General features: G+C 44.8%; 1 protein-coding gene across 4 annotated transcripts; it reads left to right on the top strand.

The window, feature by feature from the left end:
• The first annotated feature begins 12227 nt into the window (after positions 1-12227).
• LOC123111141 (trithorax group protein osa) lies at positions 12228-25438 on the top strand. Of its 4 annotated transcripts, XR_006454165.1 has the most exons (11): positions 12228-12489; positions 15632-15880; positions 15982-16197; positions 16291-18334; positions 18439-18831; positions 18972-19276; positions 19413-19576; positions 19660-19772; positions 21690-21765; positions 24979-25098; positions 25182-25438. XR_006454165.1 is itself a non-coding variant. In XM_044531830.1 (9 exons), the coding sequence occupies exons 2-8, from the start codon at positions 15674-15676 to the stop codon at positions 19730-19732; spliced, it is 3402 nt and encodes a 1133-aa protein (XP_044387765.1). In that variant the 5' UTR covers positions 12228-12489; positions 15632-15673; the 3' UTR covers positions 19733-19772; positions 21690-23270. The 4 variants fall into 4 exon arrangements, 2 of the variants coding, with proteins under 2 accessions (XP_044387765.1, XP_044387764.1); XR_006454164.1 differs by lacking the exons at positions 24979-25098; positions 25182-25438 and adding an exon at positions 22898-23270; XM_044531830.1 differs by lacking the exons at positions 24979-25098; positions 25182-25438 and having other exon boundaries at positions 21690-23270.
• Positions 25439-26565: the final 1127 nt, after the last annotated feature.

Below are 26565 nucleotides of genomic sequence, written 5' to 3'. Positions count from 1 at the left end.
GGCACCTGGGTTAAATACCAAAAAGCAAAAAACCCCTAAAGGGCATGGAACCGTACTGGAGGGATGGCTCAATGGACCCTGCAAAATTCATAGTACAGAGGGCGCCACGCCAACTCATAGCCTTAGAGCATGTTGGATACTACGCCAGGTGGCCAAAAGTGGCGAAGAGCTTCTAGCTCCAGAGCACCAGCCCAACAATACTAGTACGGTATTAACAGTCTTTGAAACTTTCGCATCAAATAATATGCGGAAACGAACACTCCGCAACCTTGCCGAAGTCCACCAGGTAGCAACAATAAATCCATGGAGTGACACGGCTATTACCTTTAACGCCAGTGATGAACCTAAATTCCGAACAGCCCGAGCACCAGCCGCATTGGTCCTCAGTCCAATAGTGGATGGCTTTCGCCTTACCAAGGTACTCATGGATGGCGGTAGCGGATTAAACCTCATTTACGAGGAAACCCTTCGAAAAATGGAAATAGACTTTAGCCGCATTGAGCGAAGCAGCATAACCTTTAGAGGAATAATCCCCAGTCGGGAAGCATGCTGTATAGGAAAAATCACACTGGATGTGGTGTTCGGCACGCCGGATAATTACAGGTCCGAGGAGGTCACATTCTAAGTGGCCCCGTTCAGCAGCGGATACCACGCTCTATTAGGGCATTCACAATTTTTCAAGCTATACCCCATTACGGGTACATGAAACTCAAAATGCCCGGACCCAACGGAATCATCACTCTTGCTAGTGACCCGGACATAGCACTCCGCGCCAAAAATAAAACAGCCGCACTTGCCCTTGAGGCACTATCCGAAGCCCTAGCGGCCGAGGAACTCACTGCGTTGCGCTCCACGGTGAACAGGGACAATGTGATACTCGATAAGAGATCCAAGTCCACCTCTTTTAAACCAGCGGACGAAATAGTCAAATTCCAAGTCCATCCAACGGACCCTACAAAACCGGCCTCCATCGGGGCACAATTAAACCCTGATGTAGACGCCGCACTATGAGAATCCCTACGCGAAAATTGGGACATCTTTGCTTGGCACCCTTCAGACATGCCAGGAATCCCACGCCGGCTGGCGAGCACAGCCTAAATATCCTAAAAGGATTTAAGCCAGTCAAACAAGCTCTTCGGCGTTTCTCCGAACCTAAGAGACAGGCCATGGGAGAGGAGCTAGCCGAACTATTGGAGGCCGGATTCATTAGAGATATAAAACATCCGGACTGGCTAGCAAACCTGGTAATGGTACCAAAGAAGGACAAATCCTGGCGCCTGTGTGTCGATTTCAAGGACCTTAACAAGGCTTGCCCAAAGGATCCCTTCCCCCTTCCCCGCATCGATCAAATTATCGACGCTACCGCAGGACACGATTCATTGTGCTTCCTCGACGCATACTCCGGCTACCACCAAATTAAGATGGCAGAGACAGACCAAGCCGCAACGGCATTCATCACTCCGTACGGCCCTGGCTAAAAATTGACTGGATGCATGGCGGCTCTAAGCCGCTTTATCTCCCGCTTAGGAGAAAAGGCATTACCCCTTTATCGCCTCCTACGGTGCACCGAACACTTCGAGTGGACGGATGCCGCCACGGCCGGACTCGAAGAAATCAAAGCCATATTGGCAACAAATCTGGTCCTGGCCGCGCCCAACATGGGCGAACCAATGCTATTATACATCACGGCAACCCATCAAGTTGTAAGCGCGGTGCTCATTGTCGAACGAGAAACGTACGGACACAAGTTCCCTCTCCAAAAACCAGTTTACTATGTGTCCACTGTCCTAACTCCATGCAAGTCATGGTACCCGCATTATCAAAAGATAGCATACGCGGTGTTCATTGCATCCCGGAAGCTGCGACACTACTTCCAAGAGTGTTTGATAATAGTAGCCTCCAAAGTACCTCTTAATGACATTATAAACAACCGCGACGCAATGGGCCGGATTGCCAAATGGGTCATCGAGCTCCTCCCGTTCGAGATGACCTACAAGCCACAACGAACTATTAAGTCGCAAGTTTTGGCCGACTTCGTCACCGAATGGACTGAAGCCGAACTCCCTAAAGAGTACGGCGCATATTCCAACTGGATTATGCACTTCGACGGCTCCAAAATGTTGGCTGGCCTGGGGGCTGGCATCGTTCTGACGTCCCCAACTGGAGATACAGTCCGATACATACTTCAGATAATGTACATGGACTCCAACAACGTAGCTGAATACGAGGCCCTTCTACATGGTCTCCGGATGGCAGTCTCCATGGGCATTCAACGCCTAGAGGTCCGCGGGGATTCAAACCTCGCAATATCCCAAATAAATGGAGACTTTGATGCCAAGGATCCGAAAATGGCAGCTTATCGCAACGCCGTCCTAAAAATGTCAGCTCGGTTTGAGGGGCTCGAATTCCACCATATAGCCCGGGAGAACAACCAGGCAGCAGACGTGTTGGCACGCATTGGCGCAAAGCGCGATGCCATCCCTCCCAACATCTTCCTAGGGAGGCTTTTCAAGCCATCCGTATTATGGGAGGGAGAGTCCGGAAATAACATCCCGGACCCAGCCACACTACCCCACACCGAACATTCTGACATAGTTGGTGGTTCTGCCAACGAAATAACACCGTCAGCCCACACAATAATGGTTGTCACTGCCCCGTGGACAGAACCATTCCTAGCCTACCTAACTAGGCAGGAACTTCCCGAGGACCAAAACGAGGCCCGCTGCATAGTGCGGCGATCTAAAGCCTATAAGGTCCATGAGGGAGAGCTTTATAAGAAAAGCACAACTGGAGTCCTTCAAAGGTGTATCTCCGAAGAGGAAGGGCGGAATCTTCTGGCTGAAATTCATGCCGGACTCGGCGGGCACCACGCCGCAGCCCGGGCCCTTGTAGGCAAGGCCTTCCGTACATGATTTTATTGGCCGACGGCCCGGGCAGATGCTCAGGACTTGGTCCAACGATGCGTCGGATGCCAGCTCTTTGCTAATCAAAGCCACATGCCACCTACCGCCCTCAAAACTATACCCATCACCTGGTCGTTCGCGGTCTGGGGGCTTGATATGGTTGGACCCCTTAAAGGAGGAACCCACAAGCAAAAATACCTATTGGTCATGGTGGATAAATTCACCAAATGGATAGAGGCAAAGCCTGTTAAGACGGCCGAATCCGGACCGGTGATAGACTTCATATTAGGGGTAGTACACCGTTACGGCGTCCCCCATAGCATCATCACTGATAATGGCACGAACTTCACGGCCGACAAGGTCAAACTCTGGTGCAAAAACATGGGCATCAAGCTCGACTACACTTCAGTCTATCACCCTCAAACTAACGGTCAAGTCGAGTAAGCAAATGGTCTAATCATGAGCGGCATTAAACCCAGACTAGTGCGGTCCCTCAAGGAATCTAATACGCACTGGGTAGAGGAGCTCGACTCCGTACTCTGGGGGCTGCGGACCACGCCGAATCGCACTACCGGATTCACACCATTTTTTATGGTGTATGGCACAGAGGCAGTTTTGCCCTGCGACATAATTCATGACTCACCTCGCGTGCGCATGTACGAAGAAAGAGAAGCCGAGCTCGATCGGCAGGACAATTTGGACGCCTTGGAGGAGGAGCGCGACGCGGCAAAAGCCCGTTCCACATTCTATCAACAGCAGGCTCAAAGATACCAAAGCAGAGAAGTACGAGCCAAAGCTTACAATGTTGGCAAATTAGTTCTACGCCTGCCGGACAAGAAAAAGGACAAACTCAAGCCCAAATGGGAGGGTCCCTTTATCACCGACCAAGTCCTGACCGGCGGAGCGTACCGTCTGCGGAACGCATCGGATAACCGACTTGAGCCGAACCCATGGAACGCAGCCCGTCTTCGAAGATTCTACGCCTAGCGCCGGACTCTGAGTTCGTCTCCTTCCTCTGTCTATATTTTATACTTTAAACTGTCTTTTATTTCTCTCCTTCTCCCTCTTTTTTTTCTGAAGCCGTTGGAGGCTCGTTTGCGCACTGTTCGCACACACTTGACGCGTTATCCACGCTCAGTATACCTAGGGGCTTCTTTAACGGAAGCTTATTTATACGGGCTTTATGCCCAACATATGTGTCACACTTCCGCATGTACCTTTTATTCACCATTATATGCATCGATATGACTTAAGTATTGGCCAAGCTGGGTTGCCTGGCTCCTGTGCTTACCCCTACGTTCCCGATTGTTTGGCTAGGTGGTAAAGGGAGCACCTCTGCGATTGTTACCGCCGGGTCAGCCGGACATGTACCTCAAATTGGGTGAAGCCGAAAGCTAGCGTTCTTAAGGGAATATTCGGTCGGTGAACTAAAAGACGATTTCTTACTTATTCATTTATCTGCCCCCAGATGTTTTTCTGCTTTTTTCACAGTCCGGACATGCACTTTAGGGCATGCCTCCCAGGGAAAGGAACCCCTAACGGAACTATTCTCCCTGGAAGATGTTTCTTACTAACCATGTAATATAACATAACTAGTTGGGCACTTGTCTAATAAAGCACTCATGACCCCTACGCCTGGTCTCCACGCATGCCCCGGTTCTTACATAACCGCGAGGGTATTCGGACACACTCCGGACTGTCGGGTCCCGAGGTTGAAGCGAAAAGGTCCGCTACGATAAACGATCTACAATACGGCTAGAAGGCATTTCCATGTCATTTTAAATTACATAGTCAAATTGACTGATTGTATTCCTCTTCAATACCATCTAATAGGCTGTCTAGTTTACAGTCCCGCTGGAAATACTTGGCGGCCAACTCTACTTGGCCGTACACTAAGCTCACAGGGATCTCCTTCCCATCGGGCCCCACAGGTCCGACCTCGGCCATGTGGTTTGGGTGAGCCTTCGTGTACCGCGTCTTCACCATGGCCCAGGCCTCCCTGGCACCTTGACGGTAGGTCGATATCTTCCATAGCCGGAAGCGCCGTAGTGCTCCCTGAAGCCTCTCTGCAAGCTCTCCAAGGCCTTCGGGGTAGGGAAATGGATGGCCACAAGGCCTGGGCGACGCTTCTCATCACCTGCCGAACTCGTTCGTGCAATTGCAGCAGCTCGGGAAGTAGGTCACCCGTTGAACCGGGCATTTCCTCTGCAGGACGACCTGTGAGCATACCTACAGACATATTTCTGTTAGTCGACTTCCTCGCTGAACTCTTCTTTTCAAAAGTTCGCTCAAGCACTTATTATAAATGCCGCGACGAAGCCGCCGATTCTCCTTAACGGAGTCAGACAGCTGGGCTCGAACATCCTTTAGTTCCTCACCCAGCTGGGTGTTGGCATCTTGGAGATTATTTTTCTCTTGCCTCACCCTTGTAAGCACATTCTCGCCGGCCTTTAACCGGCGCAGGAGTTGTTGCTTGTCCGGATCTAGTCCGGCGCCATCTGCAATATTATTGTCAGACTTATACACACGCCGCACTTCACAAACTACTTATCTTTCGAAGTATATATTACCGGAGGGGGTCTCTGTGGCTCCCCCTGTGGCGGTTAGTGCGGCCTCAAGCTAGGCCTTGCACTCTTCAAGCTCCTGAGACAGCCGAGTATTCTTTTCCGTAAGATCCTGCATAACAAATGATCCTTAAATCAGTTCTCCTAACTATTTTAAGTCTCGGGGGCTACTGGCATATATAACTGTCAAATCTCCTCACCCGTATGTCCTTTACATACTGCTCCGTGGCTCTGGCTAGACCATCTTGAGTGGCACGGAGGTGCGCGTCTCCCGAATTGAAGGCGTTCAATGCCTCTTGGGAGAAACATGCGTCACGAAGAACTGTCCGGCGGCGCCTGTGATTCATGGCACTCTCCACCTCGGAGTTGGTGGCGGACAATCTGTCGGCATCCTCTGTCGGAGGAGCATCCGACGCATGCCTCGTGTTCACCTCCGCTTCCGGACCCGGCGTTGGAGCCTGGCTGGCGGAGGCTCGATTGGCCATCTCTCCGGACACAGTCCGGCGAGCGCTCTTTTTCCTGAAAGGAGCACCAGCGTTAATATACCTTCCAGGAATCAATCCCGGGAATATGGTGGCACGCCTCACCGTTGCGGCGGCGTTTCAATTCGGACTGCACTTCTTTTTAGCCTGCGTGGTCGTGCTGCCCCTTGTTGGCTAGCCGCCGCGGGCTCGGCCTCCCGCCTCGAAGGCACCCCCTGCGAAACACCATTGATATACGGTGATCAAAAATAAGCACGGATGGGTCATTATCAAAGTACTAGGGCTTCGGTCTCAGTTACCTGTGAGGCTGGAAGTATTCCGGGGTAATCGGCCGTAACGGCAACCAAGACATTATCGATGCTTAGTTGGTGAAATACTCCATCAATCAGCTCCACCAATATGCCCGGATCCTCTTGGGAGGCCGGATCGAGGAACCGTTCCGGATCCTCGGGTTGCGAAGGCGGGCTATTTATATCTTTTACGGCCTGGCGCAGTTCCTGCGTCGAAATCACAAAATGAGATATCTAACCATGGGAGTACGGATCATATGTGCAAAAAAAAGGAAATGTCCGCTTACCCAGCTCTGAGGATTGTTCATAGAAAATCCGTTCAATGGACTGACGCGGAGAAAATCCTCCTCTTCCCCCTTGTACAGCGTGGACAAGATCTTCACCAGATCGGCGACTGATCCCGGCCCCGTACGGCCGTGACGGGTGGCATCGTCCTCCCCGTTGAAATCCCACATGGGGTGGCCCCTATACTAGAGCGGCTGCACCCCCCGCATAATGCAGGTGGCCATGACACCGATCATGGTCAGTCCGGAATGAGCTAGCAACCTTATTCGGCTCATCAGGTAAAGGACGGCCCTGTCATTTTCCCTCTAGGGGCTCCGTGGACGCCAACTTAGGCGTTTCTTCAAGGGAGCATTACTGAACTCCGGGAGCCCGATCCGAACGGGATCCGGTAGCGGGGCGTCTTCTATATAAAACCATTCTGAAGGCCAGTCTTCGGACGCCTTCTTCGGGGTTCCAGATAGATATCCGGTCCCGGCGATGAGCCATAGCTCGGCTCCGCCCACTTGATATATTGACCCCTCATGAGAATGGGGTACGAGGCAGAATAATCTCTTCCACAGCGCAAAATGAGCCTCGACGCCCAAGAACAGTTTGCAAAGGGCCACGAAGCCCGCGATGTGCAGAATGGAGGCAGGCGTAAGGTGGTGCAGCTAGAGGCCGTAGAACTCCAGGAGCCCCCGGAGAAACAGATGTATTGGAAATCCGAGTCCTCTTATCAGATAAGAGACAAAGCATACCCGCTCTCCTTTGGAAGGATCGGGGACGCTCTCCGCTTGCTTTCCGCCCTTATAGGTGGCGAGTCCGGCTCGAACTGGAATCATGAAGGCTGGGGGAAGAAATCCCTTGGTTTGGAGCGTCACTAGCTTGCTATGCGGGACTGAGTATCTCTCCCAATCCCCAGGCTGGGGGCTGGGAGCGCGAGAGGAGGAGCCGCGTCGACTGTCCATGATGGAATGGATTTTTTGTCAAAGGCGCTCCGATGAAAGCTTGCGGAGGGGGGATGGTGTGATTCGGATCTAAATCCTCGTCTCTTTTTATAGGCGGCTCATTTGCGCAGCTAGGGGGAAAAGTGTAAAAATACCCTGGCTTTTCGCATTCGTTCGACACATGGAAGATGGCCATTATTGGGCGTGGAAGCCAAGGAGCACAACATTTATCAAAAGCCGGACACTATTCGACAAGTATATGGAATTTGGAGAAGAACCCGCCTCGCAATGCCGAAGACAATCTACGCGCCGGACTCGTCGTCATTGAAGCCTGGTTCAGGGGCTGCTGAGGGAGTCCCGGATTAGGGGGTGTCCGGATAGCCGAACTATCATCGTTGGCCGGACTCCTGGACTGTGAAGATACAAGATGGAAGACTTCGTCCCATGCCCGGATGGGACTTTCCTTGGCGTGGAAGGCAAGCTTGGTGATACGGATATGTAGATCTCCTACCATTGTAACCAACTCTATGTAACCCTAACCCTCTCCGGTGTTTATATAAACCAGAGGGTTTTAGTTCGTAGGACGAACAACAATCATACCATAGGCTAGCTTCTAGGGTTTAGCCTCTTTGATCTCGTGGTAGATCTACTCTTGTACTACCCATATCATCAATATTAATCAAGCAGGAGTAGGGTTTTACCTCCATAGAGAGGGCCCGAACCTGGGTAAAAACATTGTGTCCCTTGTCTCCTGTTACCATCCGCCTAGACGCACAGTTCGGGACCCCCTACCCGAGATCCGCCGGTTTTGACACCGACACTCCCACTTGCACTAGAGTCAATAATCTAGTTCACATCGGCATGTGATTAACACCCATAGTTCACATCGCCATGTGACCAACACCCAAAGAGTTTACTAGAGTCAATAATCTAGTTCACATCGCCATGTGATTAACACCCAAAGAGTACTAAGGTGTGATCATGTTTTGCTTGTGAGGGAAGTTTAGTCAACGGGTCTGTCACATTCAGATCCGTATGTATTTTGCAAATTTCTATGTCTACAATGCTCTGCATGGAGCTACTCCAGCTAATTGCTCCCACTTTCAATATGTATCCATATTGAGACTCAGAGTCATCCAAATTGGTGTCAAAGCTTGCATCGACGTAACCATTTACGACGAACTCTTTATCACCTCCATAACCGAGAAATATTTCCTTAGTCCTCTTAGGTAACTAAGGATAATTTTGACTGTTGTCCAATGATCTACACCTGGAGCACTATTGTACCCCCTTGCAAACTCATGGTAAGGTACACAATAGGTCTGGTCCACAGTATGGCATACTTTATAGAATCTATGGCTGAGGCATAGGGAATCACTTTCATTCTCTCTCTATTTCTATCATGGTCGGGCATTGAGTCTTACTCAAATTCACACCTTACAATACAGGCTAGAACTCCTTGTTTGACTGGTCCATTTTGAACTCCTTCAAAATCTTGTCAAGGCATGTACTCATTGAAAATCTTATCAAGCATCTTGATCTATCTCTATAGATCTTGATGCCTAATATGTAAGCAGCTTCACCGAGGTCTTTCATTGAAAAATACTTATTAAAGTATCCTTTTATGCTATCTAGAAATTCTATATTATTTCCAATCAGTAATATGTCATCCACATATAATATCAGAAATGCTACAGAGCTCCCACTCACTTTCTTGTAAATACATGCTTCATCGTAAGTCTGTATAAAACCATATGCTTTGATCACCTCATCAAAGCGTATATTCCAACTCCGAGATGCTTGCATTAGTCCATAGACGGATCGTTGGAGCTTGCACACTTTGTTAGCACCTTTAGGATCGACAAAACCTTATGGTTGCATCATATACAACTCTTTTTTAAGAAATCCATTAAGGATTGCAGTTTTGACATCCATTTGCCAGATTTCATAATTATAAAATGCGGCAATTGCTAACATGATTCGGACAAACTTAAGCATCACTACGGGGGAGAAAGTCTCATCATAGTCAACTCCTTGAACTTGTCGAAAACCTTTCGTGACAAGTTGAGCTTTGTAGACAGTAACGTTACCATCAGCGTATGTCTTCTTCTTGAAGATCCATTTATTCTCAATGGGGCTTGCCGATCATCGGGCAAGTCCACCAAAGTCCATACTTTGTTCTCAAACATGGATCCTATCTCAGACTTCATGGCCTCAAGCCATTTATCGGAATCTGGGCTCATCATAGCTTCTTCATAGTTTGTAGGTTCACCATGGTCTAATAACAGGATCTCCAAGATAGGATTACCGTACCACTCTGGTGCGAAACGTGTTCTGGTCGACCTACATGAACCTATAGGGTCGCACACTTGAGGGGTTGCAGCCCATTTGGATTGGAACCGAGTGGAAAATGGATCTAGACTCCTAGTGGGATGAAGTGTTGAGCCCACCTCGGAGGTCTATATAAAGGGGAGTGGGTGCACCACCTAGGGTTGATCTTTTTCCACCCTGGACAGCTTCCGTTGTACCTCCCCACGCCCATGCCGTGTGACCGGACCTAGCAGTCCGCTGCCTGACGTTGCACCTCGCACGTGTGGATACCTTGGAGGCATCGCACTTGCGGTGCTCAAACGAACCGTTCAAGGGATCCGCGAGGTACCGTTCGTGGGTCTTTGCTGTTCGAGGGAGATCGGCGACACGAGGAGGAGACGCCCCGGGAGATCGATTACACGCATCACCAACTCTACTTCGACTGTTGTGACTGCGTGTCTAGTGGTAAACCGATATCTGATCTATTTCCAGTAGCATGATCTTGGGTGTGCGGTAGATTTTTTTATTTGGGGCTAGCGTAGCGTACAACATGTTCCGACACCCACGGCTCCTTTTAACAAGTCCGAGTCAAATGCTACGTCTATATTCAGCTTAGCAGGTGATAAGAGAAGTGACGACAACACAATTTCACCTGACTGGTCTTCTTGGCAAGCTTTCTAAATCACATCTTCAATTCCCATGTAGATCCAGGCTAATATTGCCTTTGGGTATTGATATAACAAATATGTGATGTCTTCGACACCCATATTATATGCAGGGCATTGACCCGATACCTTCATATGTCTGTTTTCCGAAGCATAATGCCATGTAAAGAATGACATAAGAAAATTTTAACTTTGGTTGGACACTTGAGGCTCGAAATCTTGCCCTATATGGGATTACTAGTTGTTGAACCCATCCCATCACCACGGTTAAGTTTGCACCCAATTGGTGGAACCGTTCTGCATAGTATGCCAATTTGACTATAAAAATTCTATTATTTGTGAGGTTTCAAGCCACAAAATCATCCGTGTCATACGACGGCAGTGGCAACGCCAAGATGCATTGCGCATCAATAGGCCAAAAATATTAATGAACTAGTTCTTGATCCTATTGCCTAGTCGCGAGCTCAATAAATTCACTTACCTTAGATAGCAAGTTCCTCCTCACAGGTAATCACTTTCCTCGCTGGTGACTCAGGTATCAAAGAATCTTTGTCATGCATTGATTTTACTTCCATCACCCACTCTCTAAATATGGCCATGTTTTAGGGTATTCACTCTTGCCATAACGCTCTGCCAGGTATAAGAAATTTGAAACATGTTTCCTTAAACTAGCCCTCAAAAGATCAATATCTTAGTAACACTTAGCATGCAAGACACATGCACATAGTGATTTAGAATTATCAACAAGTCTACACATCTGTTTGTCAAACGTTGCAAGATTGAAACAAGCCCATACGACCATCTTTCTTTGGCACACACATTTTTCACCATGCAACTCGGTGGATCCTCTTTAGGTTGTCACTGTTTCCTCACAACAATGTAACATCGCGTCTGTTATTCCTTTGTAAATTTGTTAGGAATTTTAAAGACAAACATTTCTATGATGGTATATCCTGCACAACCGACTTAAGAAGATCTTTGCCGCCAGCAGAAAGCTGCCTTTCCTTCCACTGTTTTTGCATAACACAGTCAATTAAGAATTAGAAACAACCACTTTTATCTAATGGGCAAACACTTGTTTGCCAAAACTTCTGTCATGATATACGTAAGGTGCAAATTTCTTTCCTTCTCTGCACGTGTGTATTTGGGCTGAAAAAAATACTAGATTTTACATACTAACTTTGTGATCGGATGCAACACAATAGAAATCTAGTATCAACTTCAAACACCCAAGACTCAACACTTTGAGCATTAGCTTTATCGAAATTAGAGAGTCATCTACATCCGTGACACAAGAGATTTTAAGTTTCATCAAAATTAGTGAAGCGACTTATTAAATGCAAAATCATATGAGAGTATCCTATATCCTAGTATATACTCCCTCCGTTTCAAAATAGATGACCCAACTTTATACTAAAGTATCCTATATCCTATTTTGAAATGGATGGAGTATTTAAAGAGAATCATCCTCACTAACTTATTTATGTCAATGCGCAATCATGTCACCTCATTATCTACAATTATAAATGAGATAAGACCCACCTTAGTATGCAACCGTGCAAGAAAAAGAATACCACAACATTCAACCATGCATGAGAAATGTTTTTATTCAAGTATTATTTTACTTATATTCAATAACTATCGTTACAACTATACATAAATTTTCATCTTCCAAACCGCACCGGATATTATGTACTCCCTTTGATTTATATAAACCCTTACATATATTTCTTTACAGGGAGTAGTAGTTTTTCCACGAGGGCTACCCTATTAAAACCTTTTACATAGAGAACCCTTGCAAAATCCAATATTCGTATTCTGGGGAGGCTGGCTTGGCGAACCAAAGGTAACCCTTGTACACCCAAATCCCTCCCACAGCACCGTCCCGGGGTCCGTCGCCGCCGAAACCCCTCCCCTCTTCCTCCTTCTCCAGCACCACCACCACCGCCACCAAAGCGCGCCTGCCATCTCGAAGCGTGGCAACTAGTTTGTCTCGCGATCTCCCTCCCCGACCCCTTGTCCTGCTGCTGGGCTGGCGTGGTCGGGACGCGACTCCGTTTGCTGGTAAGGAAGCCCTAGCTTGTTCGTACTTTTGTGCGGGTGAGGAACAGCCGAATCAAACTAGACAAATCCCCTTTTAAGGATCGATGAGACGTTCGGGTGCATCCGCCCATGTATTTTGATGCATATTTTCCTCAACGAATGCTACTTTTGATTAGATCCCTAATCAATACGAAGTCATACTAGCTGTTTTATATATATTCAAGTAAACAAATCGGGGATTCGTCCAACGGAACCCCGTTTCCCCTGTTAAGTCCGACACTAGATATGGATTTCAGTTCTCCTTAGTGGATGCCGCCTTATGTGAAGTAGATACATACTTGGTCCTTTTCATGTATATGTTCACTGGCTTCACTGCTGCTGATGGCTTGATAGATTGCTTTGTTGCTTTCGCATTTGTGAATTAGTTTGGAAAGCATCGGTGTTGACGTGCGGATCGGTGTTTGTACTTACTTTTGATCCGCACCCTCTTTGTTTGCCTCTTGTGGGTGTGTTATACCTCAATGTCAACATTATTCTTAGGCATGTCTGCCTGCCAGTATTTTGCGTAGACATTTGGTACATGACTATTGTTTTTTTGGCTGGTGGTACCAAGCAATATCCAGCTTTTCATATAATGTAATTCACTAGTGTTGTTACTTTGACTCTTGGCATGTCGTTTCTGCTCAGCCCGGTAACGTAGTTGGCTAGCTTCCTAACCTTGATAACCTGCCTGCCGCCACAATCTTTATTGTAAACAGTTAGTAAGCTGTTTCAGCTTTATAATTTTGTTTGTTACTTTGATTCATTTAGTATGTTGTTTCTGTTCAGATTAGTAAGCCTCGAATACTCTCATTAATTTAAGATGGAAATAGTTTAACTTCAGATCTAAGAATTTGTCTGTTGCTAGTGATACTCAAATTCACTCGATGTGTCGTTTGTGCTATTATTTGTCACTAGCACAAATGCCCGTGCGTTGCAATGGGAGAGGAATTTGACATGTCCACTTAAATGTCCATCAGTGCGGTATGACAACAACTGAATGGTGCCATGCAGCGGTGACACACATGCCGAGCTCTAATAGAAATGCATATATCGGTCAAATTGCTCAAATAGCAGGCATAAAAAGTCAAATTAATTTATCTTTAAACATCAACTTGGCAGCCTATTTGCATGCAGCAGGATTTGCCTTATTTAGGATTTAACCCTTTCTATTGTCGTTCCTTACTTCCTTGGTCGTGTAGGCATGCGTGAGTTTCCTCTGGCTAGTTTCCTAGCAAATCTTCTAATTTAACCTCCTGCTAATAAGAGGATTTAATGGGTGCTCTCTCCCATCGGCCCATGCATAGAGAATGGAATTTATTTTCCATTCTTCTAATTTCTTTCTTTCTTTCTTGCCGAATATGTTTTTTTCTTCTAATTCTTTCCCTTCGTGCTCAAGGGCTCATAATAGCGGGATCTATTCTTTCTTTAAATCTTTTCCTCCCTTCCTCCACACAAGAAATTTATCCCTTCTTTTAATCCCACAGACAGCAACCCACTCCTTGGGGCGGCTTATTTATTTCAATTCGTAGACATATATAAATTGGTGTGATAAGTTATAGGAAAGCGAGGCCTGACTGTACTGCTGGGCCAGGCAATGGGTGAGGCCCAATAGACATCAGCCTGCGCGCTTGAAGAAAAAAAACAGCAATTGAGAAAAAGGGTGAACTGACCAAAAAACTGGAGAAACGCACCTTTCTTTATTTTTTTATTTTTTAAAAGTAGGTGTAGACTATATTTATAGGCATGGGTGGTCCAAGCATCTCTCCAGCCCAGGCTTTTGCCAGCTGTGCAACACGAGATTTTCATGAAAAAAAGGTGGCATCCTAAGCACTTTGATTTGTGGTTTGCCCAGAGTTTAAAATGTTCTGGTGTCCGCTACTGTTTATATAAGTCCAATGAAATTTCAATGTCAATGATGTAGTCCTTCAATATTTGCATGGTTAGCATGGCAATTTTCAGCTTTAACAATATGTTTGATCATTATCAGTATCTTTGTTTCATCATGCATTTCGTCTGTGGAGATTAGCTATGTACTTTGCTAATTCTAGCTACATTGATTACCTGCCATATGCCTGTCTGTTTTCCACCCTGTATAGTGGAAACACATGTGGTGTATGTGAACTGCTTATCATGCTAGCACATTAGGGATTTAGGGATACTGTCATGTAACTTGGTTATTTGGCAACATAACACCTGCTGAACTCCAAAGCTAACAGAATAAGCCTAATGCATCATGCGCTGCACTGTACGTGTCACTCTTCTTATGGCTGTTAATCAGGCCATAGAGAGCCGGTAACAGAATTAGACATCCTCTATACTCTTCGCTTGGAGTCTGACCTACTGTTACTGAAGTAGCATTACCTTTTTAGTTCAGTTGGCCCTAATATTTTTTTTTAACTATGCGACAGTGTAGGTTCTCTTTGTTATTTCTTACTATGGTTTAAGATTGAGTCAGCTGTCAAGCTACTTCGGCTGCTGGCTGCTAAGAGATAATCTACCAGATGTCTGTTTCTTGGGCATGGAAATATTCATCTATCTAATTAGTTATGGCACGTTATGGTATAGGCATGTGTTGTATATCTCTACTGTATCGTGCTAGCACATTAGGGATTTGCGGGTACTCTTTGGTAACTTGGTTCATTAGCAAACTTTGCCTTGTTCTGAACAAAGCACCTACCGCACTTGATAACTGAAAAATAATGATGGCATATGGACCCACATGCAATACTTTTGGTGGCTTGCCTTTTATGGCTGTCCATCATGCATTGATCATGGAGAGTGGTGACAATTAGATACCCCGTATATTCTTTGTCCTGATCCAGTATGGCTGTAAGCAGCTACACCTTTCGTATTTCGTTGACTTCTAATATTTGACTTGCTATTGTTAAAAAGATGAGCCATTTCTTCAGCATTGTGCATCATTGACTAACCATTTTGTTTCTTTTTATCATGTTGTGTATGTGGTGGTGCCATGTGTTGATTACTTGTCTTCTTGTGAATGAAATTTTGTATTTGCTTCCTTTATAAAAGAGAATAATTGACATTTTTGTGTCCTCATTGGATTTCTGGTTTTAGCTCATACATTTTGAATGCATAACTTATGAAATTAGCATATGTACAGGCATCTGAACCCTTACTGGATAGAAGTTAGTGAGGCCGGACAATGGGTTTCGATAATGAATGTATTCTGAATATACAAACTCTTCCTGGTGAATATTTTTGCCCTGTTTGTCGGACACTCATATACCCCAACGAAGCTCTGCAAGCTCAGTGCACACATCTCTACTGCAAACCTTGCTTGGCTTATGTAGCAGCAACCACACAAGCCTGCCCTTATGATGGTTACTTAGTGACGGAAGCCGATTCCAAGGTATAGCCTCTTCTCAAGGGAGTGATTTGTGCACAGTACAGTGAGTTTAGTGTACTTGGAAGTAGTACCCTCTTTGTTATAACCTGCTTTCAAATATGCAGCCTCTGGTGGATTCAAATAAATCACTTGCTGAGACAATTGGTAAAGTTACAGTACAATGCCTGTACAACAAGAGTGGTTGCCAATGGCAAGGAAATCTGTCTGAATGCAACACACATGGTACCGCTTGCGCCTATGGGAACTCACCAGTTGTTTGTAACCGTTGTGGTACTCAGATTGTACATCGTCAAGTGCAAGAACATGCTCAGCTTTGTCCTGTATGTACATCATGCCTCAAAGTGATTTGTTCTATAAGTCTATGACTATTTCTTTATGCATTAATATTTTTGTACCTTTTTGTGTCTTTGCAGGGCGTGCAACCCCAAACACAACAGGCTGACGGTAGTCTTACACAGTCATCAGCTGCAATGACCCAGGCAGTCACCCAAGATCCTTCTGCAATTTCCTCTGTGGCGCCTGTAGCAGCTCCTACAGCTGGAGCTGTTACAGCTTCTGCACTGGTAACTGGTTCAGCTGGTGTGACCACAGCAAGCACGGTTGCTGTGGCCCCTTTCGCAGGGGCACCTACTTCTGCTACTCAAGGTCAAGCAGTTGCACCACAAATTCAAACAGCTGAGCAGTACCAGCAGCAGCTCCAGTACCACCAGTACTACCAGCAGCATTACCCTGGCTACAATCCCTACACCCAGCAGTATCAACAGTATGGCCAATACCAACAGTACACGCAACCTCAAACACAAGTGGCACCACAGAATGTTGCTCAAGTTCCTGTACAACCTGCTCCATATGCTCAGCCTCAATTCCTGCAGCCGTCACAGCCCCAACACATGGTGCCAAACCAGTCCCAGAATCCTCAACTCCAAGCACCAGCTGTTCAGCCACAGCCTCAGCAGAATCCACCATTGCATTCAGCGCCTCAAATTCCACAGATGCAACCACAAGGTGATGTACAACCTATAGCCCATACCCAAGTTGGTAATCAGCCATTTGCAATGCCTGCAACTCAAGCAATAGCCTCCCAGGTGCAGCCATATGTGCAACCTCATCCTCCACATCATCAGCAGGCTGTTACCCAGCAACAACCGCAAATGCAGTACCCACCTCAGCAGCAACATCTTCAATCTCAGGTGCAGCACCAGCATCCACAAGTGCAGCAGCAATCGTACCCACAACCTCATGTCTATCATCAGCCTCATCCAGTTGCACAATCTCAGAACCCTTCAGTACATGGGGTAGCAGGTCATCAATCATATTCGCAGCCTCAGCCAGCACATCAGATGCCACATGGTGCTGCAATCCAGCACCCTGTACATGCATCTCACCAACAGTTAGTTGGTCCTCAGCATCCTGCACTTGTACACCCTCCTCAGGGTCAATTTCCGTTGCAAGGTCAACAGCCATCCATGCTGGCTCCTCAAGGTAGTCAGCATACCCCACAACATCAGCAACATGGGCATCAGGCTCAGCGGCCACCAATGCATCCCAGCATCCCTTCGCAGGCACCACCACAAGGATTTCCTCTTAGCACACCCGTTCCTCCACAAACAGGTCAATCATACCAGCAAGGAATGCACTCAAAACAACAACAGATACATCCTCAACCTTTCCAGCCCCATGGTCCACAATATATGCAGCAGCAGCAGCATGTTCCAACCTCGACTAGCAGGTCTACGAGTTATGTTGCAACACCGCATCAGTTCCAAGAATCAGGAAAGTCAGAAAGTGCAGCTAATGCTACTGGCAATGCTGAAGTAGGTGATAATACAAATGGAGGCGGTGAATATTCTGGCATAAAGCCAGAATTGCTGGGTGATAAAAATGTGAATGGGGAGCAGAATGATTTTAGTAATATCAGAAAAAATGCGGTACAAACTGGCATTGCATTGGGTGTTGCAGATGGTTTAGACAAAGGCAAAGGAAAGGATGAGTCTGGTGTCCAGGAAAGTAATTCACAGTCTGAAGCTTCAAATATATCCAATGATCTTGAGAAAGGAGGATCATTGCAGCAGGCATCACAGAAAGGCCAGGGAGCGCTGGGTTCCTATGTGCCCCCAGGCATGGGCCGACAGTGTCCATCCGGACCTGATACCATGCTTCCTCAGCATATGCTCCATCCTGGTCCTGTGCCATGTACGCAAGCCCAGACGAATCAAATGAGGCCACCTAGTCATAGTTTTCCTGAAAATGTCCGGCCTACAGTGCAGCAACAACTATATGGTGTATATCAATCTGAAATGGCACCAAGGGCGCTTGCACCAAACCTTCCGCGGCCTGCACCCACCAGACCTGATGATGGCATGATTCGACCGTCCATGGCTGGACCCTTGCCTGGACTTCATGACACAACTATGCCTCCTTTTGCTCCAGAAAATGTTGGCCGACCACATCCTGTTGGTAATTCTCTTGAATCAAATGCAAACACTTTTGAGTTCTCCATTTTAGGGACACTTGAGTTTTCTTTATTGTAATCATCTTGACCAAAACTTCCTTCTGTTCAGGAATGAGAAATGGTGTTGGCGGAGAGCAGCTAGGAAATTCCAGGGCTTTCCACGAAGAAGGGTTCAATTCTTCACAGGAACATTTCAGGTCGTTGGCGCCACCATATCCTGGCAGATACAATGTCAACCCTAAAGATATTGAAGAGAATATGAAGCAATTTCCAGGGCCAACTCATCTTGATGATGACAGTTTTCAGAGAGGCCCAAGGCCTTTTGATGGTTTCGATTCATTACCTGGAAGGCCTCCATTCCCAAACAAGCCAGGCCCATATCCTATAGGCTTCCCTGAAGATTTATCAAGGAAGCCCCATTCAATTGTTGGCCATCCTGACTTTGTGTCACCTGGTGCAGAATTTGGCCATCACAGGGTTGATGGAATGCCTAGAAACCCAGGTAAGGTTTATAAGATGATTCAAGGCTTGATTTGAAACTTCATCGTCAGAAAGTCTTCATGAGTTTAACGAATGAAGAGGAGCTTATGACTACTTGATCCTTTTCACATTTTTTCAATGGCTGCTTCAAATGGTTTTCAGGTTCATTTGTTCAAGGGATGACAGCTGGTCCTGGAGGTCTTCGTAAGGACCAGCTAGGCCCTGGCAACCTTCCAGGGAGTAGACAGCATGATTTTGACAATCCAGGGTTCCCTCATACACATTTCCACCCTGCTGATATTTTTCTTCCAAGAAATCTTCATGGTTCTGAACCCCTTGGGCATGGTCAATTGCATGGAATTGAACCTTCTGGCCACCGGTTCCAAGGACACATACATCCAGATGATCCAAATTTTGATGACTATTCTCGACATGGTTTTCCACAAGAATCTGGCCGCTTCAGTTCGGTGGGTTATGGATATTGAATTAATAAGTTTATTTTCGTTTTTGTGTTTATTCCTGATGCATTATGAGTTACTATATGCTATATATACTTGATGTAGGAGTACCTATTAATCACTGAACTGCTGTTCTATTGTCCAGGGTGGTTTCTTCAGTAGTGGAGATGTTGGTTGGTGCCGGATATGCATGTTTAACTGTGGGAGTGCAGAGGACCTTGGTTTACATGTGCATACAAGAGAACATCAGCAGCATGCAATGGACATTGTTCTGAAAATGAAGCATGATGTTGCGAAGCGACAGAAAATGTGAGTATATTTTTGCACTAATTTGAATTAGAACATCCTAGGTGAAACATTTCCTTGATTTGCAACTCTTGCCCATTTCTCAGGAATCCTGGAGGCCCCAAGTCATTAAACAAAAAAGTAGCCATGAAGAGCAACTTCCATGGAAATAGGCGTTAGACCTCCTGTTACATAGTTCAGCATTCGATGAGATTTCAAGGTAGGTATGGTGGTTGCATTTCCCCCCTCAAGTGCAACGCTAAGTTCAGTAGTTCAGTTAGTTGCTTTGCCCCCCGTCCTTCGCCAGGTCGCTAGTGCTGTTTGGATCTATTTGCGACCACTCAACTGAGACCTGTTCATGCATTTGGGTTAAGGTAGTTCTGCATGCTTGGAATGGAATATTTAGTAGCCCCAAACTTCTGTTATTATATTGTATTGCAGACTATTCATGCTTTTATGGTACTTTTTGTTGCTATTTTGGATATTCAATTCCTGTATTCTGACTCTGAGGATGCTTCTATTTCCGAGCGTGCAGCCTTCCAGTTTTGCATGTGATAATAGTTGATAATAATGTGCCATCTCCATTTCATTTTGTTAGGTGCATGCTGGTCTAGCATGAGATTTAGGAAGTAGAGGAAATGACCATGTTAGCCATGGTGTTATTGTCTTGAAAATATGAGAGAATATTTCCTAGCCATAGATGCGAAGTCATCATTTCTACATGAATGCCTCGTATTTTGAAAGGATATTGAAACACTGTTGGCCTTGTACTTTGAAATGGAGGGCGTACTTGACTTCCATGTATATCCACTAGGTAGACGTGAGTTTTGTTGTTCTTACTGGAGCCTAAATATCACATAGAATTGTTACAAAAATGCTAAAAGGTAATACTGTATTTTGTAGAAACATAAGAATCTTGTGGTATATTTTATAATCTTTTAGGGCACTCCTGGTATGTAAATTGCCACCAGTTTGCTTATGTTAAATCCTAGAAGATGCCATCACCTTCTATTGAAATGAACCCTAAGATTATAGGCACTGCTCCAAATAAAGGCCTTTGTGAAATCGCATTTAAAGGCCAGGCTGATAGAAATTACAGCTTATATAGATATTGAATATGATGTAGGGGGTTGTTTAGTAGAAATATTTGTAACCCCTGTCCACCACAAATTGTAGCATGAAACATCTTAGGTTGAAACATTTAACAAGCATAGAATAACCAATCTCCCCCTTTCTGCTGCTTCCATTGCTGATTGTTGGGAGTTGAGGTTTTGGATTTTAGATGAATGATCTTTTAGATGCTTATTTTTCATTATATAAGTATAAATATAATTATCTGACTCGTACTTAAATAGTGCGCATCCCTGTTTATCTTGTAAACACTAAATGGTGGGGTGATTATTTGTGCACTGCTGATTGTTATTTGGAACACTGATCCTAACTATGGGCATCATTTTTTATTCGTGAGATATATTAGGAACTTGCCTATTGGTAATCACTTATTGGAGAGCCTGCTACATTACTAATTGAAGTGTTGAATTAGCCTTATGTCACTTCGTTGATTGGTTGGCACTCAAATTCCGTAATTAATTGAAGTGTTGAATTAGCCTTATGTCACTTCGTTGATTGGTTGGCACGCAAATTCCGTAATCAGTAGACATGTGGCATAATAGATACCGGATGTTAGCATGAATGCATGTTGGGGGTGGTCTAATTGAAAGGATTCTCACCTAACATTTGTGGGCATTGCAGCCCAAAGACTAAAAAGGAAACAAAAGCGAAACCCTTACACATTGTATATTCGGCTAGCTAGCTTGGTTATATGTAGAATTGTTGATACAAATACAAGAATAGTTATTTGTAGATAATTGCCCTGTTCTTAAAAATAGCGAGACGTGTTCTTGGTCTAATTATCATAGCTATGAGTGGAGAACGCCATTGATAACTTATGGACACTAGGCGCCTTTAGTGTTATCATTTTTACGTTTTTTGATATGATGGTCAACTATTGGCATACAATAAGTTTTCTTGGCAGTATCTTTTTCTGGATGTGTTTCATCCAATGTGAATATTGAATGATATGCATCCAATGTGAATATTGAATGATATGCTTTTTTTTTGTCTGTTTGCTAAACAGAAAGTGACAAGTTTAAGAAATTCCATGCGAGGGCTTCATGTTCATACAATCATACTTGCATGCTTTCCTGAAGGCGGTAAGGATAGATATGTATTGAATTTTTTCTTACGAAGTGCTTTAAATTTTTCATAGATTTGTGGCCTAAATATATAAATTGATTATACTTGTCTCTGTTTTCTTAATTTCTTAAACAAATGCTATTTGATGTGTGCTGTGCTTTTAGATCTTTGTAGTTGTAGGACATGGCATGATATTGCATGAAAATTGCACCTTAGTGTACTTATAAAACTTGGCTTGGACTAGCTGATCGCATAGACACAAAAGTTTGTTATAGAGATTACCATTATGAGTTTAGTGCTTGTTTTGGCAAACATCTGAAATCACTTGTGTGTTCTATGGGGTTGTTACCTATTAGTATTCAACAAGTCCTACTTATGTGGTACGTTTTGTCTAGAAAATTATTTTTATAAAAGTTAAGATGGGTCCTAAGAAAGCACATCAAGCCACTATTGTGGTTGTGCATCATATGGCTAGCCACAAAATTCAAACATGCTTAAGTGGGGCAAAATTCCACAACAATTCCAATAGCCTCAGCTCTCAAACCAAGTTGTTGTAAAGTACACTTGAACTTTGTTTGACTTGCACTTGCATCTGCATGTGAGTTTGATGACAATTTATTTAAATAGGTTATTTATGTGCAACTCTTTGTTGCCTTACTTTTTCCCACTATTTAGTATCATAACATAAAATTATGGTGATCAACTACAAACTTTAATGTTTGATGCAACAGTTTTCTGTTTATTTTGTAATATTTGTGTCCCATATTAAAAAATATATCTAATGACATGCATTTTCCTCCGTTTGGAAATGATCCAACATTTGTGAATGGGTTTAAAATATGTCTCTTTTGTTGCGTATGAAATTGGAAAACCTTAAACTTGCGAATAAAAGTCTAGTTGGAAACCCTCTTCTACTGGACTTTTATTCGCATTTGTCATAAGGCTACAATACATTTACAATGCCCTGTATGTAACAAATAAGCAAACCACATAAATAGTGGACGACCACATAATGTTTGTGGTAGATCTGCAAATTATAATTACAGATTATCTCAAAACTTAGGCAACTAAGGAACATGCTTTGCTTTTAGTGTCTTAGTGGTATGTGTTGTGACCATTTTCCTAGATTTAACATATCTTATGCTACAGTTTGGAAGTATTGTAGCGCCCTATTGGGAGTTCATAGTGAATGCGCTGAAAGCCTGAAAAATGTGTTAGTGTTGGTAAATGCAATGCTCTCGAGTATCACCGTCCCGTCCCTGGCCCTGTTTTATCATCTGATGTACTTTACGTACAAATTTGTTTATGTAGCACTATTATGACCACTAGTTCTCTTTCCTTCTCGGTATCTTTGTTGTATTGCTAAAAATTTGGCTATGAGCTCCTTTTGAGTTATTTGTAAGACTTTGTAGCGATTATTGCGTTGTGGAGTGTAAGAGCATCTCCAATAGAGTTAGCTGAATTTGGTTACCAAAAAAGTTCTAGATGGAGAGAATTAATGGAAAATACTTTTTATTCTCTTCTTGAACATCTATCCTTACATAAAGCTTACCTTCTTTCTATCTCTCTTTGTACGGTGCTTTTCCACTTGAAACAATTTGTATTTTTGATCACATAAAATGATTCAAACATTATGGTCATGCATTACATAATTTTACACATAATACTTTTTATTCTCTTCTTGAACATCTAGCCTTACATAACGCTTACCTTCCTTCTATCTCTCTTTGTACGGTGCTTTTCCACTTGAAACAATTTGTATTTTTGATCACATAATATTATTCAAACATTATGGTCATGCATTACATAATTTACACATAATATTTGAAATTCGAATCCAACTGAACATAGTATTTCTAATTGAGAAACATTTTTTCTTTTTCTTTTGAAAAGGGGATATATTAATATTCTAAAATGCGTCTAGATACATCGGTACGAGCCTATTAAAATCTGAAAGGTCTTGTATTTAGAAACGGAGGCAGTAGTTCTTAACTACATCCCTTGAACCCATGGACATATGCATCCACTTTTAATAAAACATATTTTAAGCACGTTTTTAAATGTAAAAAAAATTCAAAAGAAAATATCACGCATACATGTTCGCAATGTGTGTACGTGGCACAAAGTTTTGTAAACAAATGTTCTTTTGTTTTGTCTCCGTAAAAAAGACAAATTTCAGTGCTTCTAAATAGTGTTCCATGACGTAATTTTTTGTCTTTTTTGCACTGGCCATAAAAAGTTGTTTTTTCTTGAAACTTTATGCACGTGAACATGGAGACGTACCCGTGCAATTTTTTTTAGAATTTTAATCTTTTTAGCTTTTAGAAATGTGTTTTTTAAAGTGGATTCATATGTACCGGGTTCATTCGTGCACTTCTCAACATAGGCTGTCCTAATAAAGCAAACATGAGACAAACGAACATCATTCTAGACGGAGGAGAGTGAATCTCTACCGAGCCATGATGTTGGCATTGCTTTTTTCTTATGGACTGCGGCGGTTGTGCTGAGGTAGGAAGGTCGGGCATGGCGACTCGCGAGTTGTCTTGGCCGACGAGCTCGGGGGTGGGGTGGGGTGGGGGGGGGGCATGTTGACCCATGTGGAGCAGCGGTGTGTGTGGGCCTTGGTAGAGGGAGGCCGGGGTTACCTGCGCGGGCGCGAGAGAGCAAAGCAAAGCAAGAGAAATCCCTCAAAAGAAAAAAGCAAAGCAGGAGAAGACTAAAAAAGGCAAAGCAGGAGAGGATGTGGTGGCATCACGAAGGTTAGGCCAACTCTGGATTTTGTCCGTTTGGGTCATGCAAAGAGGCGACGTCTGGCTTCTTATGTGAATGTGTTGCCAGTGCGGCCGACGCATTTGATCTGACCGGACGGCGAACAAATGTAGATTTTTTTAACTAAAAAGAACATTGTTTACAACCAAATAAATCACATAGTATCATAAAAACACAAAGTTTACAATCAAATTTAAATTGTCACGAATACATTGAAGAAAATGAATTGATGCATCCACTGGTTGCCAATGTGATTCCAATGTGCTCAACCAAGTCATTTTGAAGTTGCATATGAGTTTGTCAATCATGCATTTCATGATGAAATTGAATGGACTGTTCAAATGTTGTCGGTTCTTGGTGCTCAGGAACAACATTTTCACTCTAAAATTGGAATTCCTTGTTGTCTATGATGTCATCACGCTCATTCTCTACGATCATGTTGTGCATGATTACATAAGCAGTCATCACCTCCCGAAGCTAGGCGGTGCTCCATGTCAGTGCAGGGTGTTGAACGACAGCCCATTAAGATTGAAGCACACCAAAAGCATGCTCCACATCCTTTCTAACACTCTTGTGACTGGGTAAATATTTGTTTCTTCTCTCCTTCCGGATTGAATATTGTGTTTGCAAGAGTTAACCACTGAGGATAAATACCATCAACCAGGTAGTATCACTTGTTGTACGACCATTGATCTCAAAGTTGACCTCTAGGCAGTGGCCTTCTGCAAGCCTTGCGAACACTGGAAAATGTTGAAGGGCGTTGATGTCATTGTGAGAACCAACCATGCCAAAAAAGAGTGCCATGTCCAAAGATCTTGTGAAGCCATTATTCTAACATGACAGTGTAATGTTTCATATGCCCCTGCCAAGCAAATGGACAGTTCTTCCACTTTCATTGAATACAATCTATGTTGCCAAGCATTCCTGGAAAGCTCTATCTGCATTGATCACCAACAACCGGGCTGTATTTGCAACATTTGGCTCTCTCAGGTACTCATGGCCAAACACTGCCACTGCGGCCTTGTAGAACTTGTACATTGATGCGAGCCATGTGGACTCACTCATGCAGACGTACTCATCCACAAGATCACCGTGAATTCCGCATGCAAGCATATGAATAGCTGCAGTGCATTTTTGATAAGAGGAGAAACGAACCTTACCAAGGGCATCCTCCTTGCACTCGGAAGTAATCATCATATGCTACCATTCCCGCCCGAGTATGATTGAACACGTTCCTCGCCATCAGGAGGCGGCGCCGAAAAAGATAGGGTTTGAAGAGGGGGTTGCTCTCAAAGTAATCGACAAAAGGCAGGCAATGACTGCTCTCTCTATTGCGGTTCAACGCCAGAGCATGGCTTGGGATTGACCCCCTGAACTTCAGCTGCTGCCTAACAATGTGGTCATTGACGACCAATGCAACAACCACAAGCTCTTCATCGTCCGATGATGAATCATCTGGTGAACAAATGAAGTTGTTGAAAAAAATACTCATCCCACTATCCATGGTGCCTTGCAAGCAAAGTGTCGAACACCTTGCGGTCGTGGTAGAGACGCAGCCAATGAAGAGCACCCGTACATGCAGCAGGGCAACAGACCTGTAGAAGTGGAGACGAGGGCGGACGACGGCCTTGCAGTGCGAGGCGGACGGTGTTGGGGACGATTAGTGGTGCCGGCGATCGTGGTTTCTCTAGCACCGACGGTGGCATGAAGAGGCCACAAACGCTGGCAAGAACTCCTCCAAAGCGGCGGGCAGGTGGGGGAATGTGTGGATGCGTGCGGCAGGCTTGGGCAGAAGGAGGGGCCAAAAAATGGGCGGTGCTATGGCGGCGAGGGTGCCGGGGCCTCGAGGGGGAGAGGGAATCACATATGTGTCACTGACTGGCGGGCCAGCTGGAGGTCAAGGGAACACCCGCGTGCATCCGTGCTGGCGCTAACCTTGCCCAAATTTGGGCCAAAAATTGGTCGCGGACGGACAAAAATTGGACGTCCGTCCATTTGGGTCGCCGTGTTGGGCCACGATTTGTGTTCGTTTCGACCCAAACAGACAA

This window comes from Triticum aestivum, chromosome 5B (assembly GCF_018294505.1).
Source record: "Triticum aestivum cultivar Chinese Spring chromosome 5B, IWGSC CS RefSeq v2.1, whole genome shotgun sequence".
Classification (NCBI taxonomy): Eukaryota; Viridiplantae; Streptophyta; class Magnoliopsida; order Poales; family Poaceae; genus Triticum; species Triticum aestivum.
This window is presented reverse-complemented; position numbering and strand designations above follow the sequence as displayed.